The 25,041-nt window shown below is 50.9% G+C and overlaps 1 protein-coding gene across 1 annotated transcript; it reads left to right on the top strand.

Annotated features, from left to right (window-relative positions):
• The first annotated feature begins 11,375 nt into the window (after positions 1 to 11,375).
• LOC126989214 (uncharacterized) lies at positions 11,376 to 16,253 on the top strand. The gene is made up of 4 exons (XM_050847822.1): positions 11,376 to 11,402; positions 13,760 to 13,910; positions 15,109 to 15,289; positions 15,527 to 16,253. The coding sequence occupies exons 1-4, from the start codon at positions 11,376 to 11,378 to the stop codon at positions 16,251 to 16,253; spliced, it is 1,086 nt and encodes a 361-aa protein (XP_050703779.1).
• Positions 16,254 to 25,041: the final 8,788 nt, after the last annotated feature.

Raw genomic sequence — 25,041 nt, 5'->3', positions numbered from 1 at the left:
ACAGCCGTGAGTCGACGGTCATACCAGGTACTTATATGAGACACCCACGGTAACGGCTCGCCGCCAAGCAGGAGAGGATCAGGGGACGCCTCTGCCGGAACAGCATTGCCTTGGTCTTTTCCCATTTGACGACGAGGCCGAGGAAGCACAAGCCTCTGCGAGACGGCGGAGAAGTAGGCGACGCTGGCCCTCAGGATTTGGTCCCGTAGCCACCATGGCCACGTCATCAGCATAGCACAGCACTTTGCAATACCTGTTGGTCGGGAGGGCCGCCAGTTTCTCGACTAGCAGGTTAAAGAGAACGGGGCTCAGCACTCCACCCTGTGGCGTACCGTTTTCTAGGTTCTCAACAGCAGAAGTACATCCTGATACCGCACTGCGGCCTGTCGACCCATGAGGTAGTGCCTATCCAGGCTAAAGGCGGCCCCGGACACCTTTCTCCGCCAGGATCGAGAGAATGGCAGGCGCCGATGCCAGCTCAAAGGCTTTTCTAGGTCGAGGAACAGGACTACCGCCGCCCTATCGAGGATGGTTGACAGGAGGGTAGAGACGCAGTCCCGTGTCCCCCTGCCTTGCCGGAAGGCAAACAGATGGTGGTGCAGAGGGCCCATGGTCCAGAGGAGGCGAGAGGATGACCCTTTCCATCGTCTTCCCCAGGCAGCTGAGAAGGGAGATGGGGCGGTGTTGGCCATCTACGCCCTTGGTGATAGGGACAATGGTGGCTGTTTTCCACGCCGCGGGAAGGGCACCGAGGTATGACTTGTTGAAAAGAGCTGTTATTTCATGCTGCATCTCCGTCCCAGCGTTCCGAAGGAACGTGTATGGTATGGCATCCTCTCCAGGGGCAGTGTCTTTCCTGGGGATGGCTCGCACAAGCTCCTCCACGCGGATGGGGGCGTCGGCAGCGTGGTCCTCCCTACAAGCTGCCGTGAATGCCTCGATCCTGGCAGCGTAGGCTTCCCTCTGTAGCTCCCTGGTGGCCGGAGGCAGCCTGGGAGACGAGGCCAGGAAACAAAGGTGGTAAGCAGTCTCCCGGCCTCGACTTGAGGCTGCGGGTGAAGCGGTGGCCTAGGCCTGGTCCCTCGTGCAACCGCTCGGAGCTTCCGTCAGAGCACAGCAGTGGAGACACCGGCGTCAATGGTGTCGCACCAGGATAGCCAGTGCTCCTCTTGCACCCTCTCAGCAGTCACCTTAGCCTGGCGGATGGCCGCCCTGAGGAGGCCCCTCGTGGCGTCGGTGTTGTGACGCCTGTTGAGTTTACGCGCCTGATTGACTCGGTGGTTGGCCTCTTTTATGTCCGCATTGTAGTACCACCGGTCCTTATACTTCCGCTTCGCAGGTCTGGTGGTGGGGATGGCCTCGTCAGCTGCACTGCGGAACATTTCAATCAGGCGGACCGCCGCCCCCTCTAAGTCGTCAGGCCTGTCGGTGGTCGCCAGATGACAGGCAACCGCCGCGCGGAACCTAGGCCAGTCAGCCCTGCTCAAATTCCAGCGTGCCGGCCGCTGCGGAGGCACAGGCGGGGCCACAGGTAGGGTGGTGATAGTGGCAAAGTGGTCGCTGGCCAGGCTGTCATGCAGGGCCCACGTCGCGCAGACAGCAAGAGGCTGCGACACCAGGGAGAGGTCCAGCACCCCCCCGCGGACGTGAGTGGGCTCCCCCGTGTTGAGCACCGTGACAGTCGGCTGGTCCGCCAACGTTGCTGCGATGTGGCGGCCGACACGGTTGTTCTGGCGGCTCCCCCACCTCTCGTGGTGGGCGTTAAAGTCGCCGCTGATGAAGGTGGGCTCATCGGCGGCGAGTGAGAAAAGTTCGGTGAAGTCTGCAACCGCAGCCTGGCCACTGTAAACACAGTAAACCTCTATGGTCGCGCTCGGCAAGGCCACCCGTACTGCCAGCACCTCCACGCCGTCACCGCATGGCACGGGATGAGTCAACCTAGTGCAGGGAAGTGCATCCCTGACTAGAATGCCACACCCACGCGCCGCACCGACAATGGCAGGGAGGTAGAAGGCCCTGTAGCCCTTAAACCGCACCGACTGGCCCTCACCCAGGAGTGTTTCCTGCAGGAGGACGACATCGAAGCCGCCGTTGCCGAGCGCAGTCCGCAGGAGGTGGACCTTCCTCCGCACGCCACAGACGTTCCACTGGAGGACGCTCAGCGGCCGCCCCTCGCGGACGCAGCCGGGGTGGACACGGGGGCCGTCGCGAGGGTGGGCGCAGGGCCGCGGCGCCTCTGCTCCACCTTCCGCTTGGGCTGTGGGATGCGGGAGTGCGGTGGGACTGTGCGCACCGGGACGTGCGACCGTGGTGGGGAGCGGCCGATGGCGAAGGTGACTGCTGTCTGACCCGGTGGTGAGCTCTGGACTCGGGAGCCTCGGGTGCGTCTGTGTCCATCACAGCCTCCTGGTGAGGGAGGGGGATAACGGTCGGCATGGGCTCGGCGGGAAGAGAGGCGGGGCTCCGGATTTCCTGAGATGCTGTCGGTGCTGGAGCTGCAGTTGTATGAAAGTGCTCCGCCACGGTCGCCCTCGTAATTACCGCTATCGCTGCCTTGTCCGGCGTCATCTGTAGTAGAGTTGTGAGGGCCAAAGCAAAGCTTGTGAGCATTCCCTCCAGCGCGTCCTTGGTGACGAGCACTGACCCTGGGGGTGGAGCCTGCGGACGTAGCGGGGACTGACAGCTGCGTCGTCGGTGTTTGCGCTGTGCCTTGGGCGGGGGTGGCGGTGTGGGAGCGCGGTGTTGCCACTGCGGAGGGCCCGAGGTGGAGGCAGGAGGGGGTTGTGAGGCAGGAGTTGAGGTGGAGGGTTTGATGGCGTCCGCACGAGGGTGCGGGGCATGTGGTGCCGCTGGGTTCGGGGTAGTGGCTCGGGTGGCGCGTGGCGGAAGGAGGCTGGGGAAGTGTTCCTCGGAGGCGAGCGTTGCTGGAGCAGGAGGGGCTTGCACGTGGCGGGGGCGGGAGCGGGAGCGGGACTGTCGGGTCCAAGCAGGGCGAGACGGGTTGTGGGCGGCCTGCCATTCCACCTGCCTCCGAATGCCGCGCTCGACTATAGTCCTCCGTGTGGGGCAGCGGCGGATCCAGGCGTGGTGGTGCAGCTTGCAGTTCGGACAAGCTGCTTGCACCTCCTCCCCGGCCTTGTATTTTTCCAAGCACCCCTCTGTCATGTGCGGCCCGGAGCACATGCCGCACACAGCGGGGCGGTTGCATCGGGAGCGGTGGTGCCCGAATTGTTGGCAGCGGTAGCATCTGAGAGGCTCCTTGTTGAAGGGGCGGGTGTAGAATACCCCCCAGCTCCCCAGGTCGAGGGAGCCCGGGAGTGGCCCCTTCAGGGTGATCAGCACCTGTCTGGTGGCGAGCCCGTCCCGTGTCAGGCACCTGTCTGCAGTGAGGACGTCTGGGTGGCGAAGGAGGGCTTTCAGGGGCATTGCCACGGGATACGCAGTCACCACGCCCTTGGTGGTGGCCTCGCCAACCTGTCGCAGGGCGACAGGCTTGCCCTGGACCGAGGTAACGGCCAGGAGGGAGTGGAGCACGGCTTCCGACGGCGGGGTGGCAAGCACGCTCCCCGACTCTAAAAAAACGGAGCTGCAAGCGGGTGCCAAGCTGCTCCTCTAGGGCCTTGGCAAGGTCGAGAGCCGTATCGAACCCCGCCGTCGGAGGAACCAGGACTTTGGGGGTCGAAGGGCCGGAAGCAGCAGACTCGGGGTGTGATGGAGGAGCAATGCCGGGCGTGGCAGGGAGGGAAGCAGCAGGAGCGGCATTGGAGATAGAAGCGGTGCCGGGCGAGGCAGAGGCAGCAGAGGTAGCGGCGCGGTGTGGGGGCGCCTGGCTCTCACCGTGGAACAAGGAGGCAGCCGAGGAGTCAGAGGAAGCGGGCGTGGCAGCAGCGGTGGCGGTCATGGTAGCAGCGGTAGCGGTGGACGAAGCAGAGGGTCGAGCAGCGGCGGCAGCGGGAGTCAGCCGAGAGCGGCGTCGACGTCTCCCCTCCACCACCACCCACTCATCATCAGACGAGGGGGCAGGGCAGAATCGCCTCATCGCACTCGCTCTCAGACTCAAGGCGGAGCTGTTCATCAAGGGCGACCAGGAGTCGGAACTTCCGAATCGCTGACAGGGCGGTCACGTTTGTCAGATGGCATCTAACAACGAGACAGCCCGAAGGCTGAACCACAGCTAGACATATAAAACAAAATAAAATAAAAGTACAAAAACAGAACTAGCCTAACAAAGAGCCGCTAGCCTACAACAGCAGGGGGCTACAGCAATGTGCCAATAGTGGCAATGCCCTCGGGGTTCGGCTTCGTACCACACCAGGGTCTAATGGCTCAAGCACACAAAAAACAAAAGAAAAGAAAAGCAACAGTCACACAGTTGCGTGTAACAAGCGACACGTGAACAGGTGCACAAGACAGTGCAACCTGACACGGCAGCGCGAAGCAGGAGTGCAGCGCGGGACAGTGAGTGAGGTGGCGGGCTGGGAAGCCGGGCTGCCAGGTGCACAAGTGCGAGACTGACTAGGAGCGGAGCAAGCGGGGCAGACGTCCTATCGTAGTCAAAGCGGCAGCGCGAATGACCTGCACTGCCGCTTATTTTATTTATTTTTTTTTTTTTTTAGGGATTTACCCCCTAAAAAGGGGAAACGGGCCTTTGTCCATTGACGGCCCGTCGCAGGGGGGAACCCGCCGCTGGCGTGCGGCGGGTGTAGGGGAAGCCTCCGCCGCCGCCACAGCCACAGGTAGAAGCCGGCGAGCAGCGACGGAGGCACGGGCCCTCCGAGCAGGCGCTCAGGAGCAGCGCGTAGCTGACCCGAGCGAGCAACTCAGCAGTCTATAGGTGGCCAAGAGGCCTGGAGAGTTGCTCGCTCGAGGAGTGCTGGCGGTCCACTGCATTTTTTTTTAGGGATTTACCCCCTAAAAAGGGGGAACGGGCCTTTGTCCATTGACGGCCCGTCGCAGGGGGAAATCCGCCGCTGGCATGCGGCGGGTGTGGGGGAAGCCTCCGCCGCCGCCACAGCCACGGGTAGAAGCCGGCGAGCAGCGACGGAGGCACGGGCCCTCCGAGCAGGCGCTCAGGAGCAGCCCGTAGCTGACCCGAGCGAGCAACTCAGCAGTCTATAGGTGACCATGAGGCCTGGAGAGTTGCTTGCTCGAGGATTGCTGGCGGTCCACTGTCGAGGAGTGCTTTTTTTTTTTTTTGAGTTTACCCCTAAAGGGGAACAGGCCTTTGTCCATTGACGGCCCGTTGCAGAGAACCCGCCGCTGGCGTGCGGCGGGTGTGGAAAGCCTCCGCCGCCGCCACAGCCACAGGTAGAAGCCGGCGAGCAGCGACGGAGGCACGGGCCCTCCGAGCAGGCGCTCAGGAGCAGCCCGTAGCTGACCCGAGCGAGCAACTCAGCAGTCTATAGGTGGCCAAGAGGCCTGGAGAGTTGCTCGCTCGAGGAGTACTGGCGGTCCACTGTCGAGGAGTGCTTTCTTTTCTTTCTTTGTGGGATTTACCCCCTAAAAAGGGGGAACGGGCCTTTGTCCATTGACGGCCCGTTGCAGGGGGGAACCCGCCGCTGGCGTGCGGCGGGTGTGGGGAAGCCTCCGCCGCCGCGACAGCTACGGGTCGAACCCGGCGAGCAGCGACGGAGGCACTGGCCCTCCGAGCAGGCGCTCAGGAGCAGCCCGTAGCAGCCGAGCAACTCAGCAGTCTATAGGTGGCCCAGAGGCCGGGAGAGTTGCCCGCTCGACGAGTGCTGGCGGTCCACTGTCGAGGTGTTTTTTTTAATTGGGGATTTACCCCTAAAAAGGGGAACAGGCCTTTAGTAGAGGAGCTTATGTAAGCTCGTGGGATTTTGGATGAAGGAAGGAATGACTACCTGGAATACATTGCTGATATGGTCTAATATGACGTACTGTCAGGTGTTTGGGCTGAAATTGTGGCAAAAGCCTTGTATGACGTCATCAATCCAAGATGGTCGCCGCTATGTAGATGCAATCACATTTTCATCTATAACTCATTTCGGGGTGGTTCTATGAAAATATTTCCCCAGTAATGATTTGTTTGGCATACAAAAACAAACATAATAGTATAGAGTCAGTTTTTTCATATATATTATAGTTTACGAGCTATAACCAATTTAGTAAATTTTCCACATTACAATATTCTACACCTCACTGAATTTCCCTTAGTACCTGACATTAGAGTTGTCATGTGGAATATATTAACAGAAAGAAATTTGTTGAACATAAAAATCAATTTATGAGTAAATTTTCACATTTCAAATGAGAATTAAACATAGGATTTCAGTGTAACTCAAATAAAGGAATTCTATGAAGTCAACTTGATTGCATTTTAAAGCTCATCATCAGATTCACTGAGGTTGATTTAATCCTTACTTTAATTGATCTTAAATAGATGTTCATCACTAATGCACACAAACAGTTCTGAACATACCAGTGAATGGGTGCAACACAGAATAGCATAAAAAAAATACGGGTAAAGCATAATTTGTTGACCATTCAAAATAAAACATATAAAGAATTTTCATACCTAAAAAAAAAAACTTTAGCGTTTCCAATTTTCATACAAGAGTGTATGTATCAAACTAAAACAAACGTATGTTAATATATATATATATATATATATATATATATATATATATATATATATATATATATATATATATATATATATATATATATATATATATATATATATATATATATATATATATATATATATATATATATATATATATATATTTCTTAATGTTTACAGCTCATCATCAGATTCAATGAGAAGGTTTTATTTTCATTTTCATTGTTCGTGCATAACTTTCATCGCCACCACACCTGCACAGTTCTGTACATACCAGTGAATGAGTACGACATTTGCAGTTCACAGCACATTGTCCCTTGAGACAGGAGCATCTTACTAGCTGAATGACCGAGTCTGGTGCACAAGGAAGGAGACATGTAACTGGGGTGTAACTTTGCCTGTCATTTCCCATCAAAATGCAATGGGTCTGGTAAATTTGGATGTGGTCGATCAACACGCTTCCACTCTAACACTTAGTAATTAGCTCTTGAAATATATGGTGTTAAAGCTGCTCTTGTTGAGTAGGTTTTCATTTTGTTTGTCTTTCTTGGTAAACATGTACCAACAGGTTCACCGATGTCAGAAATCTTTGGTCCCGGCAGATAGACCTGACAAATAAATTTCTCGATCAAGTGCTCATCATCCTTTGTAAACTCTTCTGGGCATCCAAGTTTTCCAAGAGAAGCAAGGGCATCTGCATCTGAAGTCTCGAAGGCCTTCCAGAAAGATGCTTTGCCTTTCGCTAAACACCCAGTAACGTCACATCCGGACAGTGCGTGGAGACCCAATAATGCCATTATCTTCTCTGAGCCCAAGCAAGAAGACACACGGTTGACATCTATCATTCTTCTATTTGGTCAACACCTGTCACAAACATTGTATCAGATGGGAACATTCCTGACCACCAGATTGAAAGTATAAAAACATCAGTGTCCGGTGAAAAAATATGGAGAGTAGTGGCACCATGATGCGAGGCATAAAGGCAATGAAGAATTATTTTCGTATCTGCCTCCTCGTGGGTACTCTTCAAAGCTGTTACATCCTTTTCCTCTGCTGTCTTTGCTTCATTTCTCCAACTAGCTACCAGATTTCTTTTCATCTTCTGTGCAAAAACTATTGCCTTATCTGAGAGATATGCTGTTAACTCATCTTTAGTTTTAGAATGGGATAAAAGGGTTCTCATATACTAATGTTTGTAATGTTAGTGCTATCAGTTATCTTAAACATCACAGGTGTTGTTTTTCCAGCTCTTTTCCTCCGCATGGAGTTTTGAGTGAATTTTCAAGGTAGGTGTCAAAAACTAAGTGAGTCTCATCATACTTTTCAAAGTGGAATCTAATTTGCTGCAAAATTCAATAGCTAAATCATGGCATGTCTTCATATTTGGTGTCTTTTCAGTTTTGTAATTCTGCCATTCCATCAAGCACAGCGACAGTATATGATCTGGATCTGGTTTGATTTGACACTATTGGTTTATCTGCAGCATCAGGAGAAAGAATTTATGTTTCATCTTTAGGGTACACCGACTGTTGCTCTTCAGAATCTTCATTAAGTTACTCTTGTTTCCAGGTAAAATCACTGTTCCATCCAAGTTGAACATTGAAGAGGTACTGCAGAGAATTCATACTTGCTAATGCAATTGCTTAGATCTATGTCAGGGCGGCTTCGTGACGCAACTAGCAGGCGTGTGAAAGTGCACGATCAGCCTTTATGGACAATGGTGTCTGAAACTTTTGTTTTACAGTTTTGCGTGCACTTTTACAGAGATGAAGTCGTTCTTTTTCATTGGGTCCCTAAACTACAACCGTCTGATTCAATCCAATTTTTCTTGAAGCTGGTGTACATCTGACATCCTTTATTTGTCATTTCTGATGTGTCTTTTTCAATACCTTTATCAAAGACATACTTTGTATGAATATTGATGAGCTCATTTCCATAATATGTCACTGGGTTAGTAGACGTAGTGAGACTATTGTACAGGTGAGCAAAGTCTTGCTGTTGTTGTTTTGCTTTGGATGGTGTTAGATGATGATGATTTGATCGTTCATACTCTGTGATACCAAACATACTCTTTGCTTCTGAAGTAAGCCTTGACAATTCAGGAGAGGTCAGAAAGAATCGCATCAAAGCCTGCTTTTTTTGTGTTATATTCACCAAACCACCGAGTACTTTCATTGCCCTGTTTTCATGCTCAAGAGCTTCGTCTGCTCCTAAAGCACAAAAAGACATTTTCGAATTGTGCACAACCCAGTTTCCTCTTTTGAATTCATTCCACAGATCTGGATGCTTACTTTCTAGTTGCTTCATATCTGCTATGTACCAAGCTATCATACTCGAGTAGTTTGTCAAATCAAGGGCAAAAAAATACTTCACAAACTCTTCTAGTGCTGCCAGATGTAACTCCCAGTTTGCAGTTCGAACAGACCTAATGAAAATAAGCATTGTGTCCACCATTTGGATATATTGGAGAGCTACTCTGAATGTTGGTTTTTCTTCAGATTCTTTAGTGTTGAATGCTTTCATTTTAGCTAGCATATTCAAATCTGTCAAGATCTTAGCAATATTATTGTGCATAGATCGAGCTTCATTGGAATTCTTTCCTTGCAAAGCATCAACCAGTTTCTTAAGTTCAGGCTCTAACTTCTCTTTAATTTGTGAATGCAGTTTGTAAAATTCATCAATGTAGCATTTGAAAAGGGCAAGTCTTAGTGATATATTATGTGCTTCAATGGCTCTTCTTACACACTTCCCAGCTAGTATGTTCGCTACAGTACTGTCATCATATAGTGAGGATGGGATAGAATCAAGGCCTGTTCCATCTAGAAAGGAACCTATTGCTCGAAGCATTGCCATTATAATATGCAATTCACCTGGTCTAAGAATCCAGTTCTTTGATAGTTCTTTGTTGGCCATAGCTAGCTTTAGTACAGGTTTGTATAAGCCTAGATCCAGTGAAACAACTGTTTTGGCCTCGGGAGTCACATACGATGTAATTTTTTCTAGCTTCTTCATGAAAGTGAGTTGTACGCTTGTGTTAGTTGGACTCGTTTCTATAAGTGGTAACACACAAACTCTAGTTTCTTTCTTTGCTTCATTCAGAACTGAGTTATAGGCTGACCAAGTTGGAACAGTTTTGTTGGATTTAGCAGTTGATTTGATTTCATCGTCACTTTTGGTTTCATGTAAAGCATCAGAACTTGCATTCATGAACACCTCTTCTATGACATCTGGATTACTAGTCACTGGTAGGATTGATGCCATCATCCAAACTATATCCTCTTCCCTGTAGGATTCTAAGATATTTTTCTCTACAATATTTTTGTTGTGGTTGATTATGGGATTCTCTGGTCTGCATCCTTTAGGAATTGCGCATGGAATAACCTCAGACAAGGAAGGAGGAAGGTTCCTTAGTGACCGAAGTGAAGACTGCCCTGATATTTTGATAGCAGTGGAGGCATCAGAATCTTCTTTTCCTTGATACACCACCATAACTGTGCCATGCAATGTACCTTTACCATATGGGTATCTTCTAGAAATCAATATTATCTGCTGCACAGTAAACAAATCTCCCCTTCACCAATTGTGATGGAACATAAGCTCCTCCATATTCATCCATGGATTTCATTACTTATGTTGCTATCTTGGTTTCCAAGCGAAGAACTCTGCCATAATCAATGGAAGCTCCAATACTGTGCAGAAACTGAATTAAAAATCTACTGCGAGTGCTTGCATGCATTATTAGTCCCTGCAACCTGTAATGGCATTTCACGGGTATGGCGTTTACTTATACAATTCACATTAGCAGCTTGACGCTTTGATAGCATTTCATAAATAAAAAACTGTGACAATCTGTGAGCTTTCTTCAGGCCTGTAAAATCTTGCTTTGCTGAAGTAATTTCCATATCCATCTGTCCTTGACTGCACCACTTGAAAAAACAACTGACCTCTTTAGGAACAACTTTAGCTACATCGATTGCCTCGAAGCTTCCAGTGCATTCCCAGTTTTCATTAATCAATACAGCTCTCCTTAGAATCCTAGCAGCTTGAAGAAGGATTCCCATGTTCTTCTCAGTATCTTGATATGATTCTTCTGCAGTAGATATTACAATGTCTGTTGCTGCTTTCAGTGAAACTCGTTGTGGTTCCCTTACCCGTTTGGGATTACTGAATACAATACCAACACTCTCCAATTCTTCCTCTAAAAGAGTTTTGATCTGCTTTCTAGTTTTCATTTGTGCTTCATTCAGTCCATGGTCGGATGCAATTCTTCTGTAATGCTCTTCTATTTTTCCCATTGTTGTCACATTGCCCTCTTGGAAGAATTCACTCAGTGAAGACAAAAACTCCACGTTAGCAGCTTCAGTTGAAACACAATTTTGTTCCATCCTCTTACCAGGACTATATTTCGGTCGCAGCACATTCACAACATGTACATTCCAACACTGCTTGTGATATGCAATGTCCTTTGCATGAGCGTCTCCTGGATCTGTGCAATCACTCAGACGAATTTTTATTATTTCATTGCTAGATAAAGCAACGGCTTCTTTCAAGCGAGTTCCTGCTAAATCAGTTGCAATCGTGTATAATCTGTTTCTTCGTGTTCCTTCTTCATTGCAAAAAATGCACTTACTTCTGTCATGCTTTGGGGTTTGTAACCTTGTTGTGTAGCTCCTGTCTTCATCTTGCTGGCTAGAGGAAGGTGGTACTTCTAATTTTAGTTTTTCATACATCCTTTTACTTCGATCCATGCTAGCTTTGTGAGTACATTCTTTGTAGCAGTCTGAATGCCATGATGCATTTCCACCTTTCAGTTCTTCAGGTGTGATAGTCCCTAAACGGCTACTAATAGTCACATATTTTACATCTTTCCAATTTGCTCGTTTACGTACACATTGTAATACTTTCTCAAAGTTCTTTGGAATCACCAAGGGAGTTTGCTTTTTTTGCTGACATAAGATGCAGTAAGTAAAATTTGTGTACAGCTTTGCTCGTTTAGCTGATGATGGTAGGTCTACTTTTAGAACACTTTCAATATGTGGACGCTTTGACATTTTGGAAAAGAGTTCATGAAAAAAGCAATATAAATGTACATCACAGGTCAAACACTTCCTTCCGATAGTACTTAAAAAGTACACACATTGAACATGTTCAAAGCAAAGGATATTTATCCAACAAGAAATAAAATTTTAAATATGTTTTAATTTCAACGATCCAAGAAATCCTCTCCCTAGCATATTATACTATTTTGCTCTCTTGTGATTTCTTTCGATTTCTCTGCTTCCTAATCGTTTTGTTTCACAATCTGTAATGAGAAAGACATCCACAGTTAGTAATATATCCCGAAAAACAATTATGAGCATGGAACACATTTATATCTTATATTTCTGGAGACACAATAAGTACTTGTATATGAATGACAGGAGACAAATGTTGTCTTATCCGCTGATTGTAGCCATATATGACAACACTGTAGGAGATGATTGTAAAAAAAAAAAAAAAAAGCTGTTGTGTGCTATGTTTTTAATTATAGGGCGAACAAAATATTTTTGAATCACATTTTTCATATGATAATGCTGATGGCAGCTATTAATTAATGGAAATGCAAGGGGAAATAAAATGTATACAGTGGGGAAAAAAAAATGGGTATAATTCGTAAACTGTTGAATTTAGGAAAATAAAACACCTATACTTTTTTTATTTTTTTTTTTATTTTGAATAAATCATTATTGATGATTTTTTTTCCTAGGTTAACTCTAAAATGAGTTATTGATGAAAATCTAAGGGCATATGCATAGTGACGACCATCTTGGATTGATGACGTCACAGAGAGCCTCTGCCATATTTTTCGGCAAAACACCTGGTAGTACGTTGTAGTAGACCATATTACCAATGTATTCCAGGTAGTCACTCCTTCCCTTCATTAAAAATCCCACGAGGTGAGATTTTGTGACATATGCTCCTCTACTACTTTGTCCATTGACGGCCCGTCGCAGGGGGGAACCCGCCGCTGGCGTGCGGCGGGTGTGGGGAAAGCCTCCGCCGCCGCCACAGCCACGGGTAGAAGCCAGCGAGCAGCGACGGAGGCACGGGCCCTCCGAGCAAGCGCTCAGGAGCATCCCGTAGCTGCCCCGAGCGAGCAACTCAGCAGTCTATAGGTGGCCAAGAGGCCTGGAGTTGCTCGCTCGAGGTGCTCTGGCAGTCCACTGGAGAGTGCTTTTTGCTTTTTTTTGAGTTTACCCTAAAGGGGAACAGGCCTTTGTCCATTGACGGCCCGTCGCAGGGGGGAACCCGCCGCTGGCGGGCGGCGGGTGTGGGAAGCCTCCGCCGCCGCCACAGCCACGGGTACAAGCCGGCGAGCAGCGACGGAGGCACGGGCCCTCGATCAGGCGCTCAGGAGCCGTAGCTGATCCGAGCGAGCAACTCAGCAGTCTATAGGTGGCCAGAGGCCTGGAGAGTTGCGCGTGCCGCCTCGCGTCCCCGCGATCCCGAGTAAGCGGCGCCGGTATAAAGGGGAATCCGGGTGACCCAGCATACACAGTGGACCGCCAGCACTCGTCAGGCGAGCAACTCTCCCGGCCTCTGGGCTACCTATAGACTGCTGGTTGCTCGCTCGGCTAAGCTACAGGCTGCTCCTGAGCGCCTGCTCGGAGGGCCCGTGCCTCCGTCGCTGCTCGCCTGCTTCTACCCGTGGCTGTGGCGGCGGCGGGCTTTCCACACCCGCCGCACGCCAGCGGCAGGTTCCCCCCGACGGGCCGTCAATGACAAAGGCCCGTTCCCCACAGGGTAAATCCCACAAAGAAGAAGAAAAAGACCGGGCATACAGTGGACCGCCAGCACTCGTCGAGCGAGCAACTCTCCCGGCCTCTGGGCCACCTGTAGACTGCTGAGTTGCTCGCTCGGCTCAGTTACGGGCTGCTCCTGAGCGCCTGCTCGGAGGCCGTGCCTCCGTCGCTGCTCGCCGGCTTCTACCCGTGGCTGTGGCGGCGACGGGCTTCCCCACCGCCGCACGCCAGCGGCAGGTTCCCTACGACGGGCCGTCCATGGACAAAGGCCCGTTCCCCCTTTTTAGGGGGTAAATCCCTACCGAACCGACCCGGCATTGGACCTGCTGCTTTCGCCCTGACAAGACGTCTGCCCCGCTAGCTCCAGTACAAGTCAAGCCTCGCCGCTCGGTAGTGCCGCCGCCTTTCACCGTGCTCTGTCTACCCGCGCACGCTGGCCGGCCGCTCGCCCGGTGATAAGCTGCCCGCGCTGCACACCACGCTGTGCCCTCCACCTCGCGCCACCCTCCAGCACACTACTGCTCCTGCCTTGTACCTCCGTACGTGTACGTGTACACACGCACTGCCTGTGCTCTACCTGTTTTGGTATTAAGACCAGTGCTACAGCTGCCAATTAGAGACCCCCGCTCTTTTCCGACGCCGAACCCTGAAGGAGTGCCAGCGTAGGGCACGTCCACGAAGGGGGCCCTCAGAGGGCTGGTTATAGGAAATTGTGGGGTGGCCGTAAGGGACTCTGATAGGTGACAAAGACCCGTAAGGGGCAACGACGGGCCCAGTCTGAAGACTATTTAGCCACCCGTTCGTTGTAGGTCACTGGTATCCAGCCCTCACCCCTCACCCTTAGCTAGCTGTGTTCCCGTTGGGGGCGGTCTTGTTTTAAGGGTTCTTAGGTTTACTGCTTGTGCTTCTTCGTCATCTGAAAGCAGAAACACCGGCGTAAGTACGCCCCCCCCGCCTGCTGGTACTGTTGCTACCCGCTCATCTCCCTCCCATCCGCCCGCTCGTGGTGGTGTTTCCCGTTCCCGCTCTCCTCCCTCTCCTCCGCCCGGTCGCGGTGCGGCCTCCCGTTCCCGCTCTCCTACCTCTCCTCCGCCCGCTCGTGGTGCTGCTTCCCACCCCCTCTTTCCCACCGCTTCTCAGCACTCCTCTTCTGTCTCTGGCTCTGACCCCGATCCCGCTGTTCCTATCCCTGCTGCCTCTGAGTCTGTCCTCGGCGCCAGCCCTCCCTCGCTGACTCTGACTCCTGCCCTGCAGCCCCTGACTCTGACTCTCGCCCTGACGGCCCCGCTGACTCTGACTCCGACTCTACCGGCCTCCCCTGCTGGCTCTAACTCTAGCCCCGGTTGCTCCGCTGCTCCTCACTCCGCCTCCGGCCGTGACGTCAAGCATAAGCGTGGCCGCTGCTCCTCCTCTTCGTCAGCGGCCTCATAGAATGAGTGCTTGCCTTATGTTGTGTCCGCCGAACCCACTGCTTCTCGGGCGTGTAAGTCGCGGAGAGTTCATGATCGAATGGAGGACTCTGAGTCAGGTCAAGCGACATCTTCATCTGAGTCAGAGGTTTTCGTAAATGTCCTCGACGAGGAGACTGCTCCTTCACCCCACGCGCCCCCATCAACAACCCTGCGGGTGATGACGGCTGGCAGACGGCAGGCTCAAGAGCAACGTCGCTCCTTCCTGGATGATTCTGCCTTGTCCGCCGGCGCTTCTACCTCGCTGCCCCCTCAGCACCCCTCTCGCCCCCAGTCACCTCTGCCCCGCCACCTCGGACTATGAACGCCCCTGCTGCTGCTCAGCCCGCTTCGCTGCCGAAGCTGCTCATTCCGGCGACTGTCGGCTTCGAAACGACCCTCGACCTCGCCGAGGCACTGGAGCAGCAGCTGGGCGACGCCTCTCCTCAAGTGCCCAGCACAACACCCTGCTCGCGGTGAGGAGGTATCCGGCGTCCCTGTGCGGCTGAGGTGGCCCCAGGGCGAACACCAAGGGCGTGCTGCTGGCATACCCTGTTGCCATGCCCCTCAGGCCACTGTTGCGCCATCCACGCGTGTTGGAGGCAGTGCGCTGCACTACGGGACGGACCGACGCGCCAGGTATTTGTCACTGTCGCGGGGCCGCGGGCTCGTTGGACCTGGGGAGCTGGGGACCTTCTACACGCGCCCCTCAGGTGCTACAATTGCCAACAGTTCGGCCACCACCGGGCCAGGTGCAGCCGTCCCCGGTCTGCGGCATATGCTCTGCCAGTCACGACACGGGCGGTGCCTGTCAAAGTAAAATACTGGCCAGACCATCACCAGCAGATGCCCGAATTGCCAGGGCGAACACCATGCCTGGAATCGGGCCTGCGTCAACAGGCGAGAGCTGGTCGACAAACAGCGCACTGTCCAACAGCGCTGGGTCGTCACTCATCGCCCTGCTCCTCTCGGCACATTCCGCTGGGGCGCCCAGCAGCCCCAGCGTCACGGCTGCTCCAACAAGACAAGACGTCCCACCAGCCATCTCTTACACCCCACCACCTCCATTACGAGGAGAGCTTCCCTCCCCTTACTCCACGCCATCTGTCACCGCCTCCGCCGGCCCAACTCCCAGCTCCCCCAGAGCCCAACGCCAGTCGCCAGTCCCGCCCCCTCACTACAGCAACTCCCACTGCCGCCCCTCCCGGCTGTCTCCTCATCACACGGGAGATGATGGTGGGCCTCTTGGAGGGCTTCCGGGCGGATTATCGCAACGCACTCAAGTCGGACGTCGAGCCGAGTGTTCTCGGACGCAGCGCAGCAGGTGGTGGGCAATCTCTTCCAGATACGCCGGCCCAGCAAGCTGCCGTCCCTCCTGTGCAGGCACCTTCCCCGGCAGGCCATCATCAACCCCACCTACGCCGACCCCTCGTGCTCTGAAGACCCCCTTCCACCTCCTCCTGCCCTCGTGCGCGAGCAGCTCCACCCCTCCCAACTCCTCCGTCCGTTGCAACCAGCCAGCGCTATCCGTTGGTGGCACCGCCCCTGCTCCCATAAGAACATAAGAACGCAGGAGTCTGCAAGAGGCCGGTGAGCCTGTACGAGGCAGCTCCTTTGACCTAGCTCCCGTGTATCTAACCCCACCTAATATCGCTGTCCATGAATTTATCTAGTCTATTTTTAATGTGACAATTGTATTGGCACTCACCACATGACTGCTAAGCCTATTCACTCATCCACCACCCTATTAGTAAACCAATTTTGCCTATGTCCCTGTTGAATCTGAATTTATCAGTTTAAACCCGTTACTTCGTGTCCTACCCGGTTCTCTTACCAACAAAACCTTATGAATGTCTCCCTTATTAAGCCCTTCATCCATTTATAAACCTCGATCATGTCTCCACACCCTTCGCCTTTCTAGAGAATGCAAGTTTAACTGTTTGAGTCTTTCCTCGTGTGGCAAGTTTCTCAACCACTGAATCATCTTAGTCATCCTCCTCTGCACCGATTCTAAAATTTTGATATCCATTCTATAGTAGGGTGACCAGAACTGAACCACATAGTCAAGATGAGGTCTAACTAATGCTAAATATAGTTTGAGGAAGACTTCGGGGCTTCTGTTGCTTACGCTCCTTGAAATAAATCCCAGTACCCAATACGCTCGATCTCTAGCTTAAATGCATTGTGCCCTTGGACGGAGATCAGAGCTCACTAAGACCCCTAAATCCCTCTCGCACCCAGACCTACTTATGAGAGTGTCATTTAAGCAATAGTTATGTGAGGGATTGTTCCTACCTACACTCAGAATACTGCACTTCCCTACATTGAACTCCATCTGCCATTTATCCGCCCAGTCATATAATCTGTTGAGTTCACCTTGGAGAATACTAGCGTCCTGATCCGACTCAATTACTCTACCGATCTTGGTATCATCTGCAAATTTACTAACATCACTTCTAATTCCTGTGTCTAAGTCATTGATATAAATAATAAACAAAAGTGGACCTAATACCGAACCTTGTGGGACCCCACTCGTAACACATCCCCAGTCAGAACTTTTACCATTGATTTGCACTCTTTGCTTCCTAAGCCACGCCTTGACCCAGTTCAAAACTTTACCCTCTACTCCGTGAGCCCGTAATTTAAGCAACAGTCGTTGGTGAGGAACTTTGTCAAACGCTTTACTAAAATCAAGATAGATTACATCATAATTTTCATCTCTGTCAACCGCCTCAAATACTTTATTGTAGAGGACAAGAGATTGGTTAGGCATGACCTACCGTTTGTTATCCAATGCTTCGAGTCGTGAATTAAGGTAGGTTTCTCTAAATGATGACGTATGTTCCTGGATATTTTGGAATCCAACATCTTCCCTATAAGCGATGTTATGCTAATTGGGCGATAGTTTGAAGCAACTGACCTGTCCCCCTTTTTAAAAATCGGCGTCACATTAGCTACTTTCCATAGGCTCGGCACATAGCCGGTATTTACCGACATCTTAAAGATGTCGGTTGGTGATCACTGATTATATCACCTAGCTCCTTTAATACCCTCGGAAATATCCCGTCAGGACCTGGCGACTTGTTCTTCTTAAGCTTATCTATCTCATCCTGAACTACTTGCCTGGTAATGATTATATCCCTCAATTTATCGCCATCCCGCCCTCGTACACCTGAACTCTTTCCGGTATAGTCGTTCGATCCTCCTGTGTGAATACTGAAAGGAAGTAGTCGTTCAACAATGTGCTCATATTTTCGTAATTTTCTACTAGCTCGCCTGTGTTTGTTTTCAGCGGTCCAATTTTCTCCCGTGTTTTTTTTCTATACATCTGAAAGAAGCCCTTAGGATTACTTTTCGCCTCATTTGCTACTTTGATCTCATAGTTCCTTTTTGCTATCCTGGTGTTTTTCTTAACTAATCTAGATAGTTAGACATACCGGCCCCTGAGATGTGTTTCACCATTCTTTATTTTTCTGATAAATTCCCTTCTTTAACCCTATCTCGTGTTTTAGTCCACGAGTCATCCACTTAGGGTCATTGTTTTATTTTCTAAGTGTTCGTTGTGGCTATGCTGTCCCTGCCCCTCTTCTATTACTCTAACTAAACTGTTGTAAGACATTTCTACCTGGTTCTCCTGGCTCTCCAATCCGCAGTTCTGGCCCTCATGAATCCTTAAATTATCCCAGTTTACCCCTTGATGATGTCTTCGAAGCCCCTCGTAATTTGCTCTTATAAAATCTGGCACTAACACTTGGTTTGTATCGCGGGTTACCCCCCAGTCTAAGATAAAACGAACCGTTTTGTGGTCACTATTTCCTAACTCTCCGCCCACCTCCAACTCACATAGCAAGTTCCCATTATTGGTTAGGACTAAGTCTAATATGTTATCTCCTGTGGTAGGTTCAGTAACTACCTGCTTAAGGAAATTATCATGTATAACTTCAAGAAAATCCTCGGCTTCCAGGTCACCCACTATGTCTTCCCAGTCTATATTCCTATAATTAAAGTCCCCCATTACGCAGACATTTCTACTCCTACTCGCCCTGCCAATCTCCTGTAGTAATATACTCGTGCCGTGCCTGTTAAGAACTCCTAGAGTTAGTTTTTCTTTCCCTTTGTAAACGTCCCACCTCCCTGAACGCGGGCGGGCTACCGACCCGGTCAGTGATGGACCAGTACAGGCGCTCCAGGAAGCTGTCCGTGTAAATGCACACCGCCTCACGGTTCGACAATGGAACATCTGTGGCATCCGCAGTAGGTCAACCTCCTGCGTGCCGCGATGGCGAAGACTCTTTGGATGTGGTTCTCCTGCAGGAACGCTTCTTCCAGAGCAGCGCGTGCCCTTCTTCCGGGATACCAGTCTTTTTACCTCCCTGCCGTGGCCGGTCAGACACGCGGGTGTGGTATCTTGGTCGAGATTCACTTCCTTGTTCTCGGTGCGTCACCCGTGGCTTGCGGCGACGGCGTGGAGGTATTGGCTGTCACCATCGCGCTTGCCCGGTTGCGCCTGACTTTCTATTGCATCTACTGTGGGCCGGCGGCGGAGGCCTGACTTCGGTGAGCTGTTCACGCTTGCCGGCGAGGCCCACCTTTATCGGGAGATTTTAACGCCCACCACGAACGCTGGGGCGATGTCAGGCGCAACCGGGCAGGGCGCCTCCCTGCCACCCTCGACGAGACCCCTCGGGTGTCTCTCCTTAACACTGGTGAGCCGACACACCTGGCGGGGGGTTTAGACCTCTCCTTTGTGTCGAGGCCCTTGGGTGTAGACGCGACATGGTCGCTCCACCACCACCTCGTGAGCGACCACATCGCCTCCGTAGTCACCCTCCCGGTCCTGCCGCCTGTTCTCCCTCCCCGTCCTCCTGGCTGGAACCTCCGCAGGGCTGACTGGGATAAATTCCGCCACTGTATCACCACCCACCTGGCTGAAAATCCCGCCCTGCCGAGGTTGGCGCTGCCGAGGCCCGCCTGGTCGCCGCCTTCCACTCCGCGGCAGACTCTGCCATACCCGTCTCCCGGCGCCCCACTTTCCACCACAGGGACATATGGTACTATGAAGAGGAGATCCGTGATGTAAACCACCGCGTCAACATGGCGATAAGACTAACCCGCCGCCATAAAACCGAGGAGACTCGACGCCGCCTGCGGGCAGCGGTCCTTATAGCCAGGATAACGACCGACCGGGTGAAGGAGGGCGTTGGCTCGCCTGGTGCGCCTCCCTCGACTCCACCACTGCTGTCTCCCTCCTCTGGCGAAAGATTCGCTCCTTTAGCCGAGGGGCCGTTACCAGGCCGGCGCCTCACCCCCGGCCTCAGGAAGGGGAGGACAAGATCAGCTATTCTATGCTGCGCAATGCTGGTCCTGCCATGGAAGCGGAGATACTCCACCTCTTCAACGCCTCCTACGCCTCTCCGCACTGTCCCCACTGCATGGAAGTCCATGACATTGTCCCCATCCGAAGGCAGGGGATGCCACGCAGTACCGCCCATCTCCCTCATCAGCTGCCCTGGCAAGACGATGGGCAGGTGCTCTTCGCTCGTCTTGATTGGGCGCTAAGTCCCCTTCATCGCCACCTCTTCGCCTTTCGCCGGAGCAAAGGCACGCGTGACTGTGTGTCGACTCTCCTGACGGGGTTGTTGACGGCAAGGCAGTGGTGGTCTTTCTCGATATCGAGAAGGCCTTCGAGATGGCCTCCTCCTGCCATTCTCTCCATATTGGCTGCAAAGGGCGTGCACGGTCTCCTACTCAGCTGGGTCAGGCGGTACCTGCAGGGTGGGACAACGACTGTCCGCTTTCAAGGCACCTCCTCAACTGAGGCCTTCGAAAATGGGACGCCGCAAGGAGGCATTCTCAGCCCTCTACTCTTCAACCTCTTGGTGGAGCAGCTCGTACGCCTCCAGGGGAACGGGCAGGACCGGGTCCTGAGCTACGCGGACGACATCGCCATCGTCGCCTCAGGACCCAACCACGTGGCTCGGGCCCGCGCAATGCTCCGCCGCCTCCTTGTCTCCTGCAATGAACTTGGCCTCGTGCCCAACCCGGCCAAGTCGAAGGCCATGACCTTTGGTTATGCCCTTCCCCCTGACCCTCTCTACATCGACGCCATCCCCGTGCCTTGGGTCCCTCAGTTCACGTACCTGGGCATTCTCCTCGACTCCCGCCTTTCCTTTAAGCCGTGCATAGCTTCCGTCCGAGCGAAGATGGTATCCCGCATTAACATCATGCGGGCCATGGCAAGTCCCTCCTTTGGGGCCGGGGACCGCGTTCTGCGCTCCTTTTATGTTAGCGCAGTCCGGTCCTGCCTTGACTACGCTGCTCCATGCCTATTCACGCTGCCTCACTCCTCCTTGGACCCGCTCAAGACTGCACAGAACCACCCAATCTTGTCCCCGGACCTTAAAGCTCAGCGGACCGTCCTGCTGTTTATAGTGGACCCAGACATCAAGCGACGCGACCCGCCATGCATTCAGGCTGAGCTGGGGAAGCACAACCTCTTCGCGAACGGGAACGTCGACATGGTGTACCCGTTCCCCTCTGCCCCCATCTTGAAAATAACTTTCACAAACAGTGCCGCAGCACTCAAATCAACTGAACAGGGGCTCAAGATGTTCAACTTGCGCAGCCCCCCCCCACCAAATCCAGCAGGATGAGTACATCCCCGTCACCACCTGCATGCGCTGCTACAAACTAGGCTCCCACACATCCAAGGCTGTCCCAAACCTGCAAACTTCCTCCACTGGTCCGAGTGCGGGACGGAGGGCCACCGATTCGGCTCCTGCACTGTCTCAACTGCGGGGCAATCACCGTTCCCTAACATACAAATGCCCAGAACGCCGCAAAGGTGATCGGCAACCAAGGAGGCCAAAAAACAAGCCAATCCCTCACCTACAGCGAGGCCGCTGCATCCGCCTCTCCTTCGCCGACGCTGGTGCCCGCCCTCCCCACCAACCTGCCCACCATTCTGCCTCCACAATCAACACCATCTTCACGTGCGTGACACACACACTTCCAAGCTGATCTCGCCAGGGAGCTAAGAGTCGTCGTTGAACTCGATTCTGACTGCAAACAACCTCCCACCATCATCATCCCGGAGATTCCTGACTCCCAAAAGCTCTTCCCCCTGCCACTCAACCCAGCACCTGCCCAAGCTCCTACCACTGCTGAGCCACCTCCTGCCCATGACCTGCAGGAGATCGCAGTGCTGATACCCCCTCAGAAGATTCTCCACCCACTAGCCAGGCGGCCTCCACTCCTCTGCACCAGCCTCCCCAGCAAGCTACCTCTTCCCCCTCCACCTCCCCCACCTCACCCCTGCCCCTCACCACTCCAACTTTACGCCCGACCATTCGCTCCCTCATAGCGGACTACGAGGCAGAGTTGTCCTACACTGCCTGGAGGATGCGGACGACCCTCGTCCACTACCTCCTGGACTGTGCTGAACAGACCCTAAGGACGATGGCGGCCAGGAGGTTACACCCCTTGCGGAGAAGAACAGCTGCAGCAAGGATGGTACAGTACCTCTGGACGACCTCAGGACACTCACGAGGTTCCTCAGACAGAAGAGCCTCCACAGTAAACGACGAAACAACATGACTTCCTTTTTATTTTATTTTTTTATTTAATGAATTATTATAATTATTATTATTATTATTATTATTATTATTAATTATTATTTTATTATTATTTATTTTATTTTATTTATTTAAATTATTTATTTAGTTAGTTATTTTATTTTACCTATTAATTAATTAATTTATTTATTTATTTATTTTATTTACTTATTTATTTATTTTATTTAAATATTTATTTATTTATTTATGTATTTATGTAATTTATATATATATATATATATATATATATATATATATATATATATATATATATATATATATATATATATATATATATATATATATATATATATATATATATATATATATATATATATATATATATATATATATATATATATTTATTTATTATTATATCATTATTATTATTATTATTATTATTATTATTATTATTATTATTATTATTATTATTATTATTATTATTATTATTATTTTTTATTTATTTATTTATTTATTTTATTTATTTATTTTTATTTATTTATTTTTTTTTTATTTGTTTATTTTTTTTTCTTTCTTTCTTTCTTTCTTTCTTTCTTTATTTATTTTTTTTTTATTATTATTAGTATTATTATTATTATTATTTTTATTTATTTATTAAATTTTTTTTCTATCATTATTATTATTATTATTATTATTATTATTATTATTATTATTTTTTTTTTTCTCTCTCCAACACCTTCGACTATACTTGCGTGGTTCGAATGACCCACTTTAAACAAATGATCCCTTTGCTATACAAAGGACTCTTCCAGCTGTCACTCACTGTTCAACCTTTCGGTCTCATGCAATCCCCTCCGTTCCGCTCACCTCCTGTGGCTGGACCCCACCAAAAAGGTCTGTTTCTACTGCCTGCCACTTTACTTGCGTGGTTCGAATGACCCACTTTAAATAAATGATCCCTTTGCTGTACAAAGGTTTCTTCCTCCTGTTATCTTACTGTGCCACCTTTTACCCTCATAGAATCCCCTCCGTTCCGCTCGCCTCCCTCCGACTATCAGGGCTGGACCCCATCTAAAGGTCCCTCCGCTATGCAGTACTTCTCAAACCATCCACTCTGCTAAATATACGTACAAACCACTGTCGCCCTCTGACTTCTTTGATTTCAAATATTCACACCTTTCAATCCTTGGGACCTGGGTGGGGTTTTGTCGGTCGCTCATGGTACGCTGCGCGCTGGCCGTTGAGGGCCGTGCTGGGTGCAGCTCTGGCGTTTTGGGCATGACGCGTCCGTGGCTTAGAGAGATCAAAGAGAGGCGGGCCAGCCTATAACACATAGCCCGCGAGGCTAACAACCCTCAAAACCACCACCACCACCACCAACCCAACACTCACTCCACTGTTGAGCTACCCACCTGAACCATAACTGGCCGCGGCAAGGAGGCAAGGGATTTGGAAAGGAGGCGCCAAGCGTCACCGCAAGGTTCTTCAGGACAACATCAGGGCATCACCAAGCCGGCCATCCGTCGTCTGGCGCGCCGTGGCGGTGTGAAGCGCATCTCCGGGCTCATCTGAAGAGACCCGTGGAGCGCTCCAGGTGTTCCTGGAGAACGTGATCAGGGCTGCCGTCACCTACACTGCGCACGCCAAGCGCAAGACCGTCCCCGCCATGGACGTGGGGTCCGCCCTCAAACGCCAGGGCCGCACCCGGTACGGCTTCGGTGGTTAATGCCGCTGCCTGAGCAGGCCGACCTAACCCCACCCACCCCGGACCTCTTTGAGGTCCACATTCTTATTCACTAAGAGAATAGTAGCACACTTTTTACTTCAGCTATATTTTCTTTCTTGCTCTCTTTTCTTTCTTTCTTTCTTTCTGTTTCCTCCTCTTCCCTCCCTCCCCCTGCCTAATGATGGTTCCACCTCCGCCCCTGCTCCCCATCCACCTCATTTGACACTAATGGCTCCAGTTTGTTTCCTCCTCCCATCTTTTCCCTTCCTCCTCCCTCCTCCCTCCTGCCTAATGATGGTTCACACCTCCGCCCTGCTCCCTATCTACCTCATTTGACACTAGTAAGCTCCAATTCGTTTGTTTCAGTTCTTACAGAAACATCATTTTGCCATAATTTCCCCTGTCCCTGTCAATTCTTTGTAAAATCAGTAACAGGATATCTATGAAAAGAGAGAGAGAGAGAACTATATTGGAAAATATATAGACAAAACAAAGAGAGACGTCTGGACAGGAAGGGAAAAGAAAGAGGATGACATAGAAAGGTTAAAAAGAAAGCAATAATGAAAAGACGGCGATATAGACAGGGAAAAAGCCTCCCCTTCTTTATCCACTCCTTCTATTGTCTCTTGGAATGTGCAGGAGTGTATAGGAAAGCAAGGGTAGGGTTAGAGGGGGAGGGACAGGCTCAGAGCGAACTTGAAGGGAAAGGCTGAGGAAGTGGGAATCTCCCTCTCCCTCCCCCTCCTCTTCCTCCTTCTTTTTCTTCTTCCTCTTGTTGTTCTTGTTCTTGTTCTTGTTCTTGTTCTTGTTATTCTTCTTGTTCTTGTTCTTCTTCTTCTTGTTCTTCATCTTCTTCTTCTTCTTCTTCTTCTTGTTTTTCGTTGTCGTCCTCATAATAACGTTGCGCCCTCTCTTACTGGACCCGCTT

The sequence above is a fragment of the Eriocheir sinensis genome, unplaced genomic scaffold (genome assembly GCF_024679095.1).
Source record: "Eriocheir sinensis breed Jianghai 21 unplaced genomic scaffold, ASM2467909v1 Scaffold11, whole genome shotgun sequence".
In the NCBI taxonomy this organism is placed as follows: domain Eukaryota; kingdom Metazoa; phylum Arthropoda; class Malacostraca; order Decapoda; family Varunidae; genus Eriocheir; species Eriocheir sinensis.
The sequence above is the reverse complement of the archived record's forward strand: the minus strand, read 5'-3'. Positions and strand labels throughout refer to the sequence as shown.

Coding starts and splice junctions, on each gene's coding strand:
- LOC126989214 (XM_050847822.1), top strand. CDS start 11,376: ATGCATTTCCACCTTTCAGTTCTTCAG. Junction 11,403..13,759: donor TCCACCTTTCAGTTCTTCAG/GTGTGATAGTCC, acceptor GCCGCTCGGTAG/TGCCGCCGCCTTTCACCGTG. Junction 13,911..15,108: donor TGCCTTGTACCTCCGTACGT/GTACGTGTACAC, acceptor TCTCGCCCCCAG/TCACCTCTGCCCCGCCACCT.